General features: G+C 43.4%; 2 protein-coding genes across 4 annotated transcripts in view; one reads left to right on the top strand and one right to left on the bottom strand.

Moving 5' to 3' along the window:
- Window positions 1-13,867, bottom strand: part of PARPBP (PARP1 binding protein) — a 41,348-nt gene extending 27,481 nt beyond the window's left edge. Inside the window, exons 1-2 of one of the 3 annotated variants that reach the window (XM_073651519.1) lie at window positions 13,819-13,867; window positions 12,833-12,988 (exon numbers count right to left, since the gene is read on the bottom strand). In XM_073651519.1, the coding sequence (XP_073507620.1) occupies window positions 12,833-12,982 (150 nt within the window). In that variant the 5' untranslated portion in view covers window positions 12,983-12,988; window positions 13,819-13,867. Of the gene's footprint in view, window positions 1-12,832; window positions 12,989-13,456; window positions 13,550-13,735 lie in introns of those variants that run through there. The other 2 variants (XM_073651517.1, XM_073651516.1) reach the window with 2 other exon arrangements.
- Window positions 13,817-19,691, top strand: part of NUP37 (nucleoporin 37) — a 95,732-nt gene continuing 89,857 nt past the window's right edge. Inside the window, exon 1 of the mRNA XM_073651520.1 lies at window positions 13,817-13,932. The gene's annotated coding sequence lies outside the window, so the exon portion shown is untranslated. The remainder of the gene's footprint in view (window positions 13,933-19,691) is intronic.

Genomic DNA, 19,691 nt, shown 5'->3' with positions numbered 1-19,691 from the left:
CTTGCCTGGAGAGGGCAACAGGGGGATACACCCCTTGTGTTCTAGGGGCTGGGGAAACAGGGGCATGACTGGGCTTACCCCCTCTCCAGGTGCTGCTGGCAGACTTCTTCTGCTACAGCCGCCCTGTAAGACTTTAAAAAGGGAGTGCTTCTTTAAATTTGACATCACCAATGCATACCTATGGGTAGTGAATCAAACGTAATGTTTGCGACTCCTTCCGGAGATTTAACAGACAAGATCTGAGCACAAGGCTCCATTTATCATTCAGATGCTATAAAGGATCAAACATCCCTCAACCCATCTCAATCTTCAAGATCACAAGATTTGAGCTCACCCTGGCATAAAAGTAAAACCTGCATCCTTGCAATACTGAAGCAAATCGACTTTGTAAATGAGGCATTTTTTTGAAGTCTAAAGTTTCATCCATTTTAAAAGCAAATAATAAAAAAAAAAAAAAAAAAAAAAAAAACACAAAATTGCACAATGAAAATGGTCAATACTCAAAATCAAACTTTGCTATGAAAGCCGTATTCATTGCATGTGGTCTTAAACTGCAGAGTCCCCTTAATCCATAACGGATAGAGGTCCACAGCATATCCTATAATCCACTGCACATATTTTGTGAATAGCCAACGTGGGCACCGCGAGTTCATACTTATCTGCCATCTGACGATCTAGTTATAACTAACGCTGAACTGCAAGGCTTGGAGACTGACCTGGTATTTTTCCACAGCTTTTGCATTTAAATGCTTATTTAAGACCTCTGTTCTGTGCTCAAGGCCAGATTCTCAACACTGCCAATGCACTGGGAGTCTTCCAGGAGGTCTGGCATGGTAATAATGGTGGTGCCAAGCCTGACAGATTATCAGAATTTTACAGTATATATTATGCTTTTTTTAGACTGTAATAACCCTTTAATGAAACCAGGTCATTTTCTTTTTCAGATTGTTTGCCATCACAGAAATAAAAAAGCAAATTGGACACTTGGAAAACCAAATGTACTGATCTAAGGACAAATGGTTTTACCGTATCAGAAGAGTTTATCTTGGTTCAATAGAATATTTGAAATCCAAATAAACAGTCCAGATAAGGGCGACAGCACTTTCTATTATTCATAATAGCAACCACAGGCTTTGTGGACAGTGAGCAGTGATGTGCTCATGTGTGCACGCCAGCTGGATCAAACACAAGGGGGAAGAGAGTTCAGAAAGTCCAATGTTGACTCAGCCCCGGACATTAGAAAGATCGCATTTCACAAGCTTTTCTCAATAAAACAAGAACCTAGCTAGGCAACTGACACGCTGTATTGTCCATTAAATAAATACAACACGCACCCTCTTCTCACACTGTAATATGGGAAGCAAATTAATAAAAAAGAGGAATAGTGAAACCACCACCTTATACCTTTGAGCAGATACAATTTTCTCATGTTGTCCAGAGTGGCATGACCATGTACCCGATCTTCATGCACATCGCATTAATGCGGTCGCCCACTAACACAGGGAATACTAGGAAACTAGGACAGTGTAGTGCACATCACACACTGTCACAATCTGGCAGTCAAAAGTCAGTGATTGAAAAAGTCTCAGCCTGGAAAACCTCTGTATAGCAGATCAGCCACTAGATTTAAAGGGAACCAGTCATCAGATTCATACTGCCCGAACTACAGGCAACATCAGACTGCCTGTGCAATTGCAACCAGGTACTTTTTATATTGAAATGCTGTGGCCATTTAGAGAGAACCTAGTTTGAAAGGCCAGAAGGCCACTATAGTAAGAAACCTGACTTGCTCGATATGCCCTGCTGCAGCTTCTCCGCACCACCTCCAGTTGACAGACAGGGAAGAAACCTGTCAAGCAACTGGAGCAGTGTGGGTAGAATCCAACAGGTCTCTCTTTAGTTCCCGTGGGAGGGGGAAGATTAATGGTTGAGTTTCAAATTTTGCAATAGTAAATGTTACTGACCCCCAGAGAGCTGGCTGAATCCAACGCGCGTTTCGCCACTGGCTTTGACGAGGATGGGGGTCAGTAACATTTACTATTGCTACACACTCATCTGTTGGTATTTTTCTTACCATATTTTTTCAGTTTGATCTATTCCATCCCCTGTGGTTTACACAGACATTGTTGATTAGGTCATTATTTATCATTCTGACTATAATTTATACATATAAAAGATTTCTATAGAGTAGTTTACATTGCACTCAGCACTTTATTTTCTCTATATATCCCATTATTTATGTCACCTTCCACTATTTAGTGGGGATGTACTTTAGGTCTGTGAAACATTATATTATGTGACATGTTTTGTAGCACTTCTATGATCTCTGTATTATTGTCAACCCCAGTCTGGCCCTCTTTTTGTGATACTTTTTCCCTTGATTTTATTCTATATTACTAATAAATGTTATATTTTATGATATCCCAGTTCTTATGTCTTATTATGTTGGTTTAATTTTTAATGTGGTGGACATATGAATGCTTAAATCTTATCTGATATTGTATTTAAATAATACTATGTAATGCCATATAAATGATGCTATGTGATCAGCAATATAAACTGCGGCTGCTGTGAAGGCTACATGAGCCAGTTATTTATACTGACCTGTATATATGTATAACTGTGTGTATACTTACCTGTGTGCTATAATACCATCTGTATACCAGACTGCCCATTGTTTTTTAATGGGATTTTAGGGGTATATTTTAATTGTTTTTGCTTGCTGTGTTTAATAAAGAAATGTATATACAGTGTTACTACATGCCTGTCGTCATATTATTACTTTTTGATAATCTAAAAATGGGAGTATATTGAGATTTCATGTCTGATATTGAGTGTTGGCTCAAACTTTGCAATGAAAGTCAATATGCCCGTGGGGAAAAAAAAAAAAAAAAAAAAAAAAAAAAAATCAGCCTCACTATAGTGAATGGTTCAGTAGAAGCTTTGGTCCGAAATCATTTTTTTTTTTTGGGAAGAATTTTGACGAAAACTCCAATATAAGTCCTCAACATAGAGCGCAAGATACATGTGAACTGAATGTGATTATTGTGCTTTTTTTTGTAAACTTAGTCCTACCCAGGACTGTGGAGTCAGTAAGGCTAACCATCAACTAAGACTCCTCAATTTCCCTGACTGCCGACTCCACAGCCCGGCCTCACTACTGAGCGTGTACATAAAGTGCTGCACAGATTCATCTCAGCTAAAAGCTGAGATCAGGAACAGAACAGACATTTACAGGACATTTCAAATCACATTCTGCATTGAACTACTGGACCAGTTTATTATATATATTTTAAGAGTCGAAATCGGTCCATTTTATAACAACTCTGACTTCACAGCCCTGCTTACTACAGGACTTGAATATTTTAGATGTTGCTTGCACTTGGCCTGTTAGACCTTGCCATAAGCAGTATTTAATAGGCCACCGTAGCTGGTAATTACTTCATCCTGGTATTGCCATTGCAACCATCAGGCCCCAGCAGGGTACCCATTGACAGCCAATGGGGCTAACCATCTAAATGCTGCTATTGACAGCAGGGCATCTAGGAGGTTAAAAGCCCCTGATCAGTAATAACAGATTGTGACAGTTGCAGGAAAGTATACAGTATAATACCCTGCTCGACTACATGACAGCCAGCTCTGAGCTTCTCTGTGACATGAGAGATCAGAGCCAGAATTGCAGACTAAACAAGCCTGCCTCACTCTAATTGGTCTGTCTGTACATATGGACCAATGAACGCGGTCGCTGGGCGGGACAAAAGCAGATTGGTCCTTAGCCAGCCAACGGCATGTCTCCAGTCTAAGGGCTCTTTCACACTTCAGTATCTCCAGCACGTGTGGTGATCGTTTCCACACGTACCGGAGACACTGACACACGCAGACCCATTCAAATCCATAGGTCTGAGCACACGTCAGTATGTTTCCACGGACCGCGTGCCCGTATGCTCCACATGGAGACAAGTCTGTTTTTTTGCAGGTACACGGTCCACAAAATGTCTCATGCTTAACACACACGGATGACATCCACGTGTCATCAGTGTGACACGGACCAGTGCCTGGGAATCAGCACTACAGTTAGCGCTGTTCACAAGCGCCGAGTGCTGAACGCTGCCCTCATCATGGTTACCTGACGGCGCTGCGATCAGCACCAGCAGGGACCATGATGAGTGTAGTGCTAGTCTGATCCCAGTGTCCACTGGTGTGAAAATAAGAATAAAAATAATAAGAGCCATATACTCACCTCTCCTAGGTGTCGCCTCCTGTAATCCATGCGACCGCTCCAGCAGGGGAGCTGGGGAGAATGAGCCGCTCAGGAGGGTGTCCTGTCACTCACTGAGCGCAGCTTCGGAGCCGCTCATTCTCCACGGCTCCTCTGCAGCAGTGGTCGCATGGATTACAGCAGGGGACACCTAGGAAATGTGAGTATATGGATTTTATTCTTATTTTTACAGGTGGGGACACTGCAGGAGCAGACTACTACTACCCTCATCATTGTCAGGAACCATGATGAGGGCAGTGTCTAGCACCGGTGCTTGAGAACAGCGCTAACTGTAGCGCTGATTCCCAGGCGCCGTCCATGCGATTCTGATGCGGCACACGGTTGCCACACTCTGACGCATATCTCCAGTACCGGAGATATGCGGACGTGAGAAACCGGAGACAGCAGTTTGCATTAATCTGTCACTGTGATACATTCTCCAACGTACATGAATTTGTGTTAAGGGGTTAAAGGGCTTTGCCACATGACAAAGGAAGGGCAAACACCAAGAAACATGTGTCTGAAAGACTGCAAATGGAGTTTTCAGCTTGCCTTCTTATCCCAAGTCACATGGCAAGGCAATGTAAGGGGTCCATATTGACTTTTAGGATTGCAAGATTCATTAGGTGACACTAGAGTTTCACCCTCTTCCTCTCTAAAGGTGTCATTTGCATGGCAAAATAAAAAGTCCAGATGTGATCCTTTGGGCTACACAATAGATGCTGGCTGGTGTGGGTTAGTGTCTGATAACAGTTTACAATGTACCAAGTCATCCTTCTGTGTCAGCTTGTAGAAAACCCTTATTTTACAGGCAGAATGATAACTCCCAATGTCTGTACAAAGAGAGAGAGTCCGCACCTGTGCAAGTAGTGAAGAAATCCCTTGGACCGCAATCCAAATGAGAGACAGAAGAAATCCACAGCTTCCAACACGACCTGGTGCTTACCAACAATAGAGTGAATGTCCAAAACAATGAAAAAAAAAGGGAAAAAAGGTAGCACTCACCGATCTTATTAAAAGCCAACAATTTATTGATCCATCAAAAATGTTACAGGGGGGAGAATGGAAGGAAACCTCCGGACGACAGCCGTTTCGCACCTTCTTGCGCTTCAACGAAACGGCCGTCGTCCGGAGGTTTCCTTCCATTCTCCCCCCTGTAACATTTTTGATGGATCAATAAATTGTTGGCTTTTAATAAGATCGGCGAGTGCTACCTTTTTTCATTAGAATGATAACTCCGTATACACACACACACACTGAAGATGAAGATACGACAGGCTGCAGCAGCTCAGAGCAGCCTCCATGCAACTAATGCCACAACCCCCTCTCCTGTACTGAGCGGTGTATCTCCTGGCCAGTAGCTATGGGACTGAATCCAAGAGCCGTCCTTTACCGTCTTCACCAAGAGTATGTGCATTGTGCACACATTGCGGTTTAATTGCTCGGCGAAAATAAAAAAACAAAGTGAATGAGACATCTGAAATCTCATGCACATGATTTTTTTTTTTCGCATGCAGATTTGAAACAGTATCAAACCTGCAGCAGGTCAATTCTTTCAGTGTTTTTTCACCAATTCAAATGAAAAAGGGGCAAAAAAAAAAAAAAACACGCATGTATTTTATGCACTTTTTTTCTGCCAACACTCCAGTATTTGCAGCAGATTTTATTCGGTCGTCCATGACAGCACCACGTGAGAGAGAGGATCCGCCCATCAAGGACAGGAAACCTACAGGTTAAAAAGGGCGGCCCTCTTTCCGCCTCAGTTTAGGTTTCCTGTCCATGATGGGGGACCTTGCAGGCTTACCTGCAGAAGATGGACTCCTGTCCCAGAGAGGGCCACAGCAGGTGGTTGGAGCCGGTCCGTTCCGGTCCTCTGGAGACGCCACGGCAGGGCTCATGGGGGCGCCTCCGTGAGCGTTGCGGCAGGCGCGACATCGCCTCACGGGAGGTAGATGTCCGCCAGGTGTGGGGCCGCTAGCGGGCTTCCTCCCCCCTCGCTACCGCTTGCAGGAGATCCAGGTCGCGCCGGCGGCGCACGTGACCTTCTGACGCGACTTCCGGTGCGCCGGGCAGGAAGCCCTGTGACGTCACCGGAAGGGGCGGGGCTCGTTTGAATTTTTTGGCGCGAGCAGCTGAACGCCGGGGGATTGAGGACCTGGCGGCGAGTAGCCCACGGAGCAGGTAACGCCCTCCTGGGTAAAAAAAAAAAAAAAAGGAAACACACCCACACATGGTACCGGTATGGCCAGTATATAAAGGGTCTGGTAACATACAGAGGTGCTTCCCAGCCCATTCTTTCATTGTAAGCTATGGAAGATTCACAGGAGCTGTCACCTAGGCAACAACATCTGCTGCAGGAGCAGCCCTCTGGGGAGCCCTCACAACTAGTGGCGCAGCGTCATTCCCGGCTAGGGTCTGGTCGTACAACTAGAAGAGCTACCACTAAGAGCAGGAAGGACGGTCCGGTGCGGCGTGATTCCTCGCCATGCATGCTGGATTCTTCTGCTTCTACGGTACCGAAGGTTCTGTGGGGTGAGTGGAATCTTCGTGAAAGTTCTACTAATGTTTCCTCCTTCTTTCTATCTATGACTTTCTTTTAGAGCAAGAAATGTTCCTCGAAGTCCAAGCACAGAGAGTGTGCCTTATGCAGCTGTCCACTCCCTGATTCTTATAGCAAAAGGTTGTGTCAGCTTTGTATCAGCAAAATGATATCGGAGGAGACCCCAGATTTTTCCCTAGGCCTAAGAACTTTAATAAGGGAAGAAATAGGCAAAGCATTGCAAGGTTCAGAGTCTGGGCATATTCCTCAAGAAACCCAGCCGGGTTCAGACTGAGCTATCGGTCGCTTCCTCCTCCGCCTTCTCTTCCTCTGATAGTGAGCCAGACAGACAGTGCTTCCCCCTGAAGGAGGTCGATGCCCTAGTAAAAGCCGTCCGATCTACAATGGGGATAGTGGACTCGAGGATAGAGAAGTCAGCTGAGGATGTTATGTTTGGTGGTCTGGGGCTAAAGAGGAGAAGGGTCTTTCCAGTAAATTCAAGGGTGAAAGACCTCATTGATAAGGAGTGGAGAAAGCCTGACAAGAAGGGTAGTGTTCCTCCATCCTTTAAAAGGAAATATCCGTTTGAGGATGCTATGTGTTCCTCCTGGTTAAAAGCACCCAAGCTGGATGTTGCTGTTACTAAAGCAGCGAAAAGAACTTCCCTCCCGTTCGATGATATGGGTGCATTGAGAGACCCCCTAGACAGACGGGCTGATACTTTCCTGAAAGGGGCATGGGAGACAGCTGCGGGAGCACTGAGACCAACAGTAGCAGCTACCTGTACGTCCAGAGCCCTGATGGTGTGGCTTGAACAGCTAGACAGTCAGTTGAAGGATGGGACTTCTAGGAAAGACATTATTTCTTCCCTTCCACTGGTTCAGGGGGCGGCAGCTTTTCTTGCTGATGCATCTGTGGACTCGGTGAGGTTGGCAGCAAAGTCAGCAGCACTGTCAAATGCGGCTCGGCGAGCCTTGTGGATTAAAAGCTGGCCAGGGGATTTACAGACTAAGTCCAGACTGTGTACAATCCCGTGTGAAGGGGAATACCTCTTTGGTCAGACTATGGACGACTTATTTGAGAAAGCGGGGGACCCTAAGAAGGGGTTTCCATCAGTACCTCTACCCTCCTTTAAGAGATCGTTCCGGAAGAGGAAATTTTTCCGGAAGAGATATTTCAGGGAGCAAGACAAGTCTGATGAAAGAGGTCGAAAAGGTAGAGGTCTACTCTTTGGTCCGTCTCCAAAAAAGGAGCAGAAGACAGGGGATACACAGTCAGCCCAGGTGGGAGGGAGATTGTCATTTTTTGTCCCAGCTTGGGAACAGATTTCTCATAGTAATTGGATTTTGAGCCTGATTAAGTATGGTCTTAAGTTTCAATTTAAAGCATTGCCTCACAAAAGGTTCATGGTTGGTTCATGGTTGTTCCCTCCAGTTCTTCCCCAGAACGCCAGGCTGCCCTCGTTTCGGAAGTACAAACCCTAATAAGAAAGCACGTCCTGATTGAGGTTCTGGAAGCTGAAAAGGGTCTTGGTTTCTACTCCCCGCTTTTCTTGATTCCGAAACCGGATGGAAGTTTCAGGCCAATTATAAATCTGAAATTCCTGAATAATTTCCTTAAAATACACACCTTTAAAATGGAGTCTTTAAAATCCGTAATAAAGTTACTTTTTCCCCACTGCTATATGGTAGTGCTCGATCTCAAAGAAGCGTATTACCATATCCCAATTCATAGTGATTACCAGAAATACTTTAGGCTGGCCATTGAAATAGACGGGGTGGTTAAACACTTCCAATACACTGCACTCCCCTTCGGTTTAGCTATAGCCCCACGGGTTTTTACTAAAGTAATGGCGGAAGTTATGGCCCATATAAGAGAAAAGGACATTCTAATTATCCCTTACCAGGATGATCTCCTGATAGTGGGGAATTCGTTGGTTCAATGCGAGACCCACCTGCAGGAGACCATGTCGGTCTTAAAGAGTTTGGGGTGGTTTCTAAATTTAGAAAAATCTAGACTATCTCCACTCAAGGTACAACAATATCTGGGGGTCATATTAGATTCCAGGAAACAGCCATGTTGTCTTCCAGAAGAGAAAATTGATAGAATCCGGGAGTTGGTAGAACAATGTATACGTAAACCTTCTATGTCACTCCGTAAGGCCATGTCACTATTGGGAACCTTCACCTCCACTTTTCCTGCGGTTCGTTGGTCACAATTGCATTCAAGAGCCTTTCAGTGGGATGTGTTGTACAATAACGCAGCTTTAGAGGGGCATCTAGACCGTAAGTTTACGCTAGGTCCTCGTGCCATATGGTCCCTTCATTGGTGGTTACGACAAGACAATCTTGCTAAAGGGGCTCCCTGGGAATGTAGTCCAACTGCAGTCTTGTCCACTGATGCAAGTGCTACAGGTTGGGGAGCTCACTTTGAAGGGAAATTAGTGCAGGGAACCTGGTCAAGCAGTGAGCAACAGTTGTCATCAAATGTTAAGGAGCTTCTGGCGGTGCAGCATGCGTTCAACGAGTTCCTTATATATTTTCAGGACCAGCATGTCCGTGTACTCTCGGACAATCAAGTCACGGTAGCTTACATAAACCACCAAGGGGGAACCCGCTCAAGAAACTTGATGAGGGTAGCGAACGCACTTCTGCTAAAAGCCGAAGATCACTGTCTCTCTCTTTCGGCTACTCATCTAAAAGGCAAGGAAAACATCACAGCGGATTTCCTCAGCCATACTTCAGTAAAAGAAGGAGAGTGGTCCCTAAATACACAAATATTCTCCAGAATCGTAGAAATGTGGGGCCTTCCGACTGTGGACTTATTCGCAACAAGAGCCAATCGGAAAGTGGAAAATTTTTGTTCCTTAGACCCCAGAGAAGGACCCCTGGCAGTGGACGCCTTTATGGTTCCCTGGAGGTTTCCTCTGGCATATGCCTTCCCTCCCATGATCCTGCTCCCAGCGGTGATAAAAAAAGATCAGGGCAGACCGGGCCAGAGTGATACTCGTATGTCCCTTTTGGCCCAAAAGACCGTGGTTCCCTCGTCTCCGGAAGATGTCCATATCAGATCCCTGGGTTCTTCCGGAGATTCCGGACCTCCTCACTCAAGGGCCACTTTCCCATCCTCCAACCCAGAGTCTACATTTGACGGCGTGGAATTTGAGAGGGTGTTATTGACCAACAAAGGATTCCCCGCAAATGTAGTGAATACTCTCCTGGCTAGCAGAAAACCTGTTACCACCCGTATTTATGCCAGGACCTGGAGGAAGTTTCTGTCCTTTGCAGAAGTTAAGGTGGAGGAGGGGCCCCCTATTGGGAAAATTCTGGAATTTCTGCAGCAAGGCTTAGAATTAGGTCTCACTACCAGTACCTTGAAAGTACAGGTGTCGGCGTTGGGAGCTTTATTTTCTTCCAAAATTGCAGATAACTATTGGATAGGCCGTTTTATAAAAGCTTCCTTTAGGTGTAGACCCATTACCAAAGCAAAGATGTCTCCCTGGGATTTGAATTATGTCTTAGATGCCTTGACCAGTCCTCCTTTTGAGCCACTAGATTTAGTCTCCCCCAAAATTATTTTCCTAAAGACGGTCCTGTTAGTAGCCCTAACTTCAGCCAGGAGAGTCAGTGACCTACAGGCCCTTTCAATATGCCCTCCATTCACGCAAATTCTGGACGATAGGATTATATTAAAACCTGATCCAGCCTTTCTTCCTAAAGTGGCCACTCGATTCCATAGAACCCAGGAAATAGTTCTCCCAACTGTTTGCTTTCCTCCCAAAAATCAAAAAGAGGAGAGACTTCACACTTTAGACGTTAGGAGGTGCGTACTAAGGTACTTAGAAGTATCACATGGCTTTAGAAAGGATAAGTCCCTATTTATTTGCTATCAGGGGGCTAGGAAGGGTTGTAAGGCTTCAAAGGCTACAATCGCTAGATGGATCAAGGAGGCCATTTCCCTCGCATACTCCTCAGGTGATAAAGAGATACCGGAGGGATTGAGGGCGCATTCTACCAGAGCGGTGTCAACCTCCTGGGCGGAGAAGACAGGGCTTTCCATTGAGGAGATTTGTAAGGCTGCCACTTGGTCTTCTCCCTCTACTTTCTATAGGCACTATAGATTGGATCTGGGTGGCTCTGCAGATCTCACTTTCGGGAGAAGGGTGCTTCAAGCTGTGGTCCCTCCCTAATTTCCTTCGTCTCTGTAATTCTCTCACGTGGTGCTGTCATGGACGACCGAATAAAGCATTAGTTACTTACCGGTAACGGTATTTTTCGGAGCCCATGACAGCACCCGTATATTCCCTCCCTTCACTGGTGTTGTGCACTCCTGTAGATTTGATTTCTTTTTGTGCACCCTTGTGGGAAATGGATGAAAAGTAATGTACTTAATGTGATTATGTTTTGTTATAACCAACCATGGCGGTACTCTCATGCTCTGTTAACTAAACTGAGGCGGAAAGAGAGGGCCGCCCTTTTTAACCTGTAGGTTTCCTGTCCTTGATGGGCGGATCCTCTCTCACGTGGTGCTGTCATGGGCTCCGAAAAATCCCGTTACCGGTAAGTAACTAAGGCTTTTCCACTGCAAATAATGAACGAATGCACATACCCTTAGAGGATGTGCATGGAGGGCAATAAGTCACATCTAGCAGCTATCCTTTCAGGTCAATATGCTGTTTCTCCAGCAGATGGCGCCTGCTATCTCCACTGCATTAGTCACTCCTTCCCTTCAGTGTGTCCCAAGCCATTTATTAGAAGCCATAATAGAGACCTAATGACCTCTGCAGGCCACCACTCTGTGGTACTGATGCTATTGAACCTGTTAGAACACCAGAAACCCATCATGCGGTGCGGCAAACCTGCTTCTTGTAAAGAGCATCTGCATGGCTCTGATCAGCACGAGTGGTGACAGTTTCCACACGTACCTGAGACACTGACACACGCAGACCCATTCAAATCTATGGGTCTGCGCACATGTCAGTGTGTTTCCATGGACCATGTGTCCGTGTGCTCCACACGCTGACATTTCCATTTTTTTCCAGATGCACGGTCCGCAAAATGTCTCATGCTGAACACACACGGATGACATTCGTGTGTCATCCGTGTGACAAGTAGCGGCGACTGGGAATCAGTGGTACAGTTGGCACTGTTCCCAAGCGCCGGGTGAACGCTGCCCTCATTATGGTTCCTTGCTCGCGCTGTGATTAGCATGTGTAAAAATAAGAATAAAATCCTAATACTCGCCTGTCCAGAGATGTTCCCCCGCTGTAATCTTCTGACCGCTGATAGAGGAGCTGGGGAGAATGAGTGACTGCAGCGAGAGGGGCCTGCGCGGAGCTCAGGAGTGGTATCCTGTCACTCAGCAAGCCCTGCTCAGTACAGGGCCTCGCTCGCTGCAGCGGGTCATTCTCCCCGGCTCCTCTGTCAGCGGTCAGAGGATTACACTGGACAGGCGAGTATAAGGATTTTATTATTTTATTCTTATTTTTACACAGACACTGAGGGAGCAGACACTACTACTCCCAACATTGGCTCTTTCTCGTGCTGATCACAGCGCGAGCAAGGAACCATGTTGAGGGCAGCATTCAGCACCCGGCGCTTGGGAACAGTGCCAACCGTACCACTGATTCCCAGGCACCGGTACATGCGATCCTGAGGCGACACACGGTTTGCCACACACGGATATCTCCAGTACCATTTTCTCTGGTACTGGAAGCATACAGACGTGTGAAACCACCCTTGTACATAATTTTTTTTTTTTTTTAAACAGTGTAATATATGTAAGACTTCTCTCCTCTGCCTTTTTGCCCCAAAAAAAAGGCCAAGCAAGGAAGAGGGGGGGGGGGGAATATCATCTCGTGTACTTCTTTCCACAGAGCTGCAAGCATTGGCCAAGGATTGTCCGTCCTTGTGTATATGTCTAGGCAGAAGATGAATGCTATCTAACACTTTCCAGCAGGAGAATTTCAGAGTCAAACAGAGCTGTACTAGAAAGTTGGGGCGATTGGGAGCAATAGTGTGTGAAACAAGCCTTACCTTCTTATTGATGTCAGCCACAGCTAACTGCAACATAAGCAGCATGTCATCGGCCCCGCATACCGTGGTCCTCTCACATTCACACACAAGAGACCAGTGGCGTCGGAAGCATTTGATCAAATCTAACACATTTTGCTGTGGAGCCGCCATGGTAACCTGGAAGAAAATGTAGATGGTAGGATGTTACATATTCCATTGCAAAACAAAAATGTTTCTACTGAAGTTTCATGTGGGGACTGTAAGAACCTCTATGACAGGAAGCTGGCGGCTCCTGGGAGGAACACTGTTCGTTTTCTCCCGGATGCAGCACTTTCAGTACAGCCACCTTCCTAATGCCAATTACCCTGCAGATGAACCCTACATTTACAGGTTAATAGCTTTATCCGATGTAACAGGTCCGCTTTAAAAAGGAGTGGGAGGAAAATTGCATGTTTGGCATCGCCCTAACAGGACAATTATTTTCCAGACCATTTCTACCACACACAGTGGACGCTGTAAAAATAGCTTGTCCCACAAGAAAAACAAGCCCTCATACATCTATATAGAAGCAAGAAGAAAAAAAAATAGCTCGTTATTAGAAATTGAGTGCATCTCTGACTGACCTGATGAGGTTGGTGTACTTACTATGAAAGCCCACATCAAAACGGTTGTAGGCATCCATGGTTGTAGCACCTTCAAGTAATTTAGGATACCGATAGACATACATACATACATACATACATACATACATACATACATACACCTTCTGAGCTGCCATCAACATGTCACAGCCCTGTGTGCGACCTCCACAGCTGGAAGGACGCATCCCTGTGAGGAGCCGCAGATATGAGCCCCTACAGTGAATGTCTCCCAGGAGCCCTCAGTGAGGACCCCGCACACAGCGCCGTTACACCCTGCCTGTACCTGTGTCTACCGCCGCCCGGAGCGCACAACGTCTCAGCTGGGATAACGGCTACACACATACAAACAAACATTTAAATGCTTACTACGTCACCACGGCTCCAGCCAATCAGAGAACGCGACCTAAGACCCCGGATGTAGTAAGTTCTAGTGACGTCACGTTGTACTTCTACAAATCTGCTGGCGGGAGCGGGGACACGGTGTGTATTGCAATGGAGGTGGCGGCTGTGTGAGGGGATGGGGCACTGCGCTTTATTTTGTGGCTGGTGACTAGCTATTGTTTTTTGTTATCCGTCACTGGTGAGGGCTGACTGTTTAAGGGGAGAGTCATAGGGAGTATGTAGCTGACGGCTGAGTCTGAGGGACCTCCCAACCTAATGCTCTGATGTGAGGCTACAAGGAGCCCCTCAGTGAGACGTCCGTGTGTAGAGCGCTCTCTGAGCACAGCCCCTCAGGAGGGTATATGTCAGGGCAGGGTCCGCGCATTGCTACCACACTGCGCCATTCTGACCTTACACCGGGTTCAGATGAGAGCAAGAAAAATCACAAGAAGTCCATGTGTCCTTGTTGTATGTCCGTGTTCCATCTGTTTTTAGACAGTTTAATATGTACACCATCAAATACAGTCTCCTATGTTACAGAACTGCAATGTAAACCATATAAATCCTGTACTATATGGATAAGCACCCTGAATGTGTCCCATCCATCATCCCCACATTCACAATCCCTATCCTCTACTGTGCACTTGCTTTGGCAAAACTAATGTTTATTTGGTCCTGCCAATAAAGCTTCTTTGAATTGAATTGAAAGTATACTATCTGACACTATATGGATGATGAGTATACTATCCGATACTATATGGATGATGAGTATACTATCCGATACTATATGGATGATGAGTATACTATCCGATACTATATGGATGATGAGTATACTATCCGATACTATATGGATGATGAGTATACTATCCGATACTATATGGATGATCAGTTTACTATCCGACACTATATGGATGATCAGTATACTATCCGATACTATATGGATGATGAGAATACTATCCGATACTATATGGATGATCAGTATACTATCCGATACTATATGGATGATCAGTATACTATCCGATACTATATGGATGATCAGTATACTATCCGATACTATATGGATGATGAGAATACTATCCGATACTATATGGATGATCAGTATACTATCCGATACTATATGGATGATCAATATACTATCCGATACTATATGGATGATCAGTATCCGATACTATGTGGATGATCAGTATACTATCTGACACTATATGGATGATCAGTATACTATCCGAGACTATATGGATGATCAGTATACTATCCGATACTATATGGATGATCAGTATACTATCCGATACTATATGGATGATCAGTATACTATCCGATACTATATGGATGATCAATATACTATCCAATACTATATGGATGATCAGTATCCGATACTATGTGGATGATCAGTATCCGATACTATGTGGATGATCAGTATACTATCTGACACTATATGGATGATCAGTATACTATCCGACACTATATGGATGATCAGTATACTATCCGACACTATATGGATGATCAGTATACAATCCGACACTATATGGATGATCAGTATACTATCCGATACTATATGGATGATCAGTATACTATCCGATACTATATGGATGATCAGTATACTATCCGATACTATATGGATGATCAGTATACTATCCGATACTATATGGATGATCAATATACTATCCAATACTATATGGATGATCAGTATCCGATACTATGTGGATGATCAGTATACTATCCAATACTATATGGATGATCAGTATCCGATACTATGTGGATGATCAGTATACTATCTGACACTATATGGATGATCAGTATACTATCTGAAACTATATGGATGATCAGTATACTATCCGACACTATATGGATGATCAGTATACTATCCGATACTATGTAGATGATCAGTATACTATCCGACACTATATGGATGATCAGTATACTATCCGACACTATGTGGATGATCATTATACTATCCGACACTATGTGGATGATCAGTATCCTCTCCGATACTATGTGGATGATCAGTATACTATCCGACACTATATGGATGATCAGTATACTAGCCGACACTATATGGATGATCAGTATACTATCCGATACTATGTGGATGATCAGTATACTATCCGATACTATGTGAATGATCAGTATACTATCCGATACTATGTGGATGATCAGTATACTAGCCGACACTATATGGATGATCAGTATACTAGCCGACACTATATGGATGATCAGTATACTATCCGATACTATGTGGATGATCAGTATACTATCCGATACTATGTGGATGATCAGTATACTATCCGACACTATGTGGATGATCAGTATACTCTCCGATACTATGTGGATGATCAGTATACTATCCGACACTATGTGGATGATCAGTATACTCTCCGATACTATGTGGATGATCAGTATACTATCCGACACTATATGGATGATCAGTATACTATCCGATACTATATGGATGATCAGTATACTATCCGATACTATGTGGATGATCAGTATACTATCCGACACTATGTGGATGATCAGTATACTCTCCGATACTATGTGGATGATCAGTATACTATCCGATACTATATGGATGATCAGTATACTATCCGACACTATATGGATGATCAGTATACTATCCGACACTATGTGGATGATCAGTATACTCTCCGATACTATGTGGATGATCAGTATACTATCCGACACTATGTGGATGATCAGTATACTATCCGATACTATGTGGATGATCAGTATACTATCCGATACTATGTGGATGATCAGTATACTATCCGACACTATGTGGATGATCAGTATACTCTCCGATACTATGTGGATGATCAGTATACTATCCGACACTATATGGATGATCAGTATACTATCCGACACTATGTGGATGATCAGTATACTATCTGACACTATGTGGATGATCAGTATACTCTCCGATACTATGTGGATGATCAGTATACTATCCGACACTATGTGGATGATCAGTATACTATCTGACACTATGTGGATGATCAGTATACTCTCCGATACTATGTGGATGATCAGTATACTATCCGACACTATATGGATGATCAGTATACTATCCGACACTATATGGATGATCAACGGCAGGAAAGAGATTTATCCAGCACAAAATCCAGGGGATTACTTAAAAACTTGAAATTTATTTAAACATGATTAAAAAGAGTGCATGTTAAAAAATGGTCTAAACAGCATGCTATCTGACGCGTTTCGAACTGTGTGTTCTTATTCATAGTATAACACATGTTACCACAATAGATCAAATAAATACTAGCTGAACAGGATGTGACATATTAAAGCAATTAGAATACATGAATATGCATTAGCATGTGAAAAGGGATGTTCACATTCACTAATAAATATACAATGAATCATTTTTATGTTCATGCCATTTGGCGTTCTACAGTTTAATTTAAGAATCCATGAATCCTCCTTATATCTTAAATTTTGTAATCTGTCCCCACCTCTCTTAGGGGGAGAAATTCCCAATAGCATTAACCCTAAGATGACTGACATCTGCTCCATGTTGTCTGAGGAAATGCTGTGAGGCACCTGATAAACTCAGAGTAGTTTGATTTTGTGCATCATACACATGTTCAGAAATTCTTTTCCGTAAGGTTCTTGTAGTGCAACCTACATATTGAATCTTGCACTGTTCACAGGTACTATCTGATACTATATGGATGATCAGTATACTATCCGACACTATGTGGATGATCAGTATACTATCTGATACTATATGGATGATCAGTATACTATCCGACACTATGTGGATGATCATTATACTATCCGACACTATGTGGATGATCAATAAACTATCCGACACTATGTGGATGATCGGTATACTCTGATACTATATGGATGATCAGTATACTGTCCGATACTATATGGATGATCAGTATACTATCCGATACTATATGGATGATCACTATACTATCCGATACTATATGGATGATCAGTATACTGTCCGACACTATGTGGATGATCAGTATACTGTCCGATACTATATGGATGATCAGTATACTATCTGATACTATATGGATCATCACTATACTATCCGATACTATATGGATGATCAGTATACTATCCGATACTATGTGGATGATCAGTATACTATCTGATACTATATGGATGATCAGTATACTATCCGACACTATGTGGATGATCATTATACTATCCGACACTATGTGGATGATCAATATACTATCCGACACTATGTGGATGATCAGTATACTCTGATACTATATGGATGATCATTATACTCTCCGACACTATATGGATGATCAGTATACTATCCGACACTATGTGGATGATCATTATACTATCCGACACTATGTGGATGATCAGTATACTATCCGACACTATATGGATGACCAGTATACTATCCGACACTATATGGATGATCAGTATACTATCCGATACTATGTGGATGATCAGTATACTATCCGACACTATATGGATGATCAGTATACTATCCGACACTATATGGATGATCAGTATACTATCCGATACTATGTAGATGATCAGTATACTATCCGATACTATGTGAATGATCAGTATACTATCCGCTACTATGTAGATGATCAGTATACTATCCTATACTATATGGATGATCATTATACTATCTGATACTATTTGGATGATCAGTATGGGATCCAATACTATATGGATGATCACTATACTATCCGATACTATATGGATGATCAGTATACTATCTGATACTATATGGATGATCAGTATGGGATCCAATACTATATGGATGATCAGTATACTATCCGATACTATATGTATGATCAGTATACTATCTGATACTATATGGATGATCACTATACTATCCAATACTATATGGATGATCACTATACTATCCGATACTATATGGATGATCAGTATGGGATCTAATACTATATGGATGATCAGTATTGGATCCTATACTATATGGATGATCAGTATGGGATCCTATACTATATGGATGATCAGTATGGGATACAATACTATATGGATGATCAGTATGGGATCCCACTCTTTGTGCACCCGTAGACTTTAATGGGTGCATCTTATCTAATATAGAAACCAGTGCATGTTAAAAAAATTCACACAGATTCTTGGCCCATGTGACATATCTAATTTGGACAGTCCTGTTGAATAACACTGGTCCAAGTGCTGTATGAGTCATTATTTGATCAGTATTTGTAAGCGAAAACCAGGAGTGGGTGATAAATACAGAAGTGGTGACGGGTTTCTATTATACTTTTCTTCTGATTTTTCCACTCCTGGTTTTTGCTTACAAATACTGAGGAAAAATACTGACCAAATACTGAACATGTGAACGTAGCCTTACTCTGACAGCACACGTCCATATAATACACTTGTCTGAGCAAGCTCTTAAGCTATATTCACACATCCGTCTGACACAACTGAGTGCTGTCTGTTTTTATTTTTCTTGAAAAGCACACTGATCCATAAGAGTAGAATGGATGTAGTCACATATCTGTTAAAATCACGGATCTGAGTAGGTCCTATTTACTCATTTATTTTGCTCACTTTTATAGCGCCATTAATTCTACAGTGCTTTAGACTTCATCACTGTCCCCATTGGGGCTCACAATCTAGATTCCCTATCAGTATGTGTTTGGAGTGTGGGTGGAAACCAGAGAACCCGGAGGAAACCCACCCAAACACAGGGAGAACATACAAACTCCTTGCAGATGTTGTCCTTGGTGGGATTTGAACCCAGGACTCCAGCTCTGCAAAGCAATAGTCAGACTCTTGCATTAAAGTCTATGGGGATCCGTATAAAACTGATGAAAAAACTGAAAACATACCTTATGTTTTGACCTATAATACACACTTTTTATCAA

This window comes from Phyllobates terribilis, unplaced genomic scaffold (genome assembly GCF_046119375.1).
Source record: "Phyllobates terribilis strain yellow unplaced genomic scaffold, ASM4611937v1 Scaffold_11__3_contigs__length_659146591, whole genome shotgun sequence".
In the NCBI taxonomy this organism is placed as follows: domain Eukaryota; kingdom Metazoa; phylum Chordata; class Amphibia; order Anura; family Dendrobatidae; genus Phyllobates; species Phyllobates terribilis.
The sequence above is the reverse complement of the archived record's forward strand: the minus strand, read 5'-3'. Positions and strand labels throughout refer to the sequence as shown.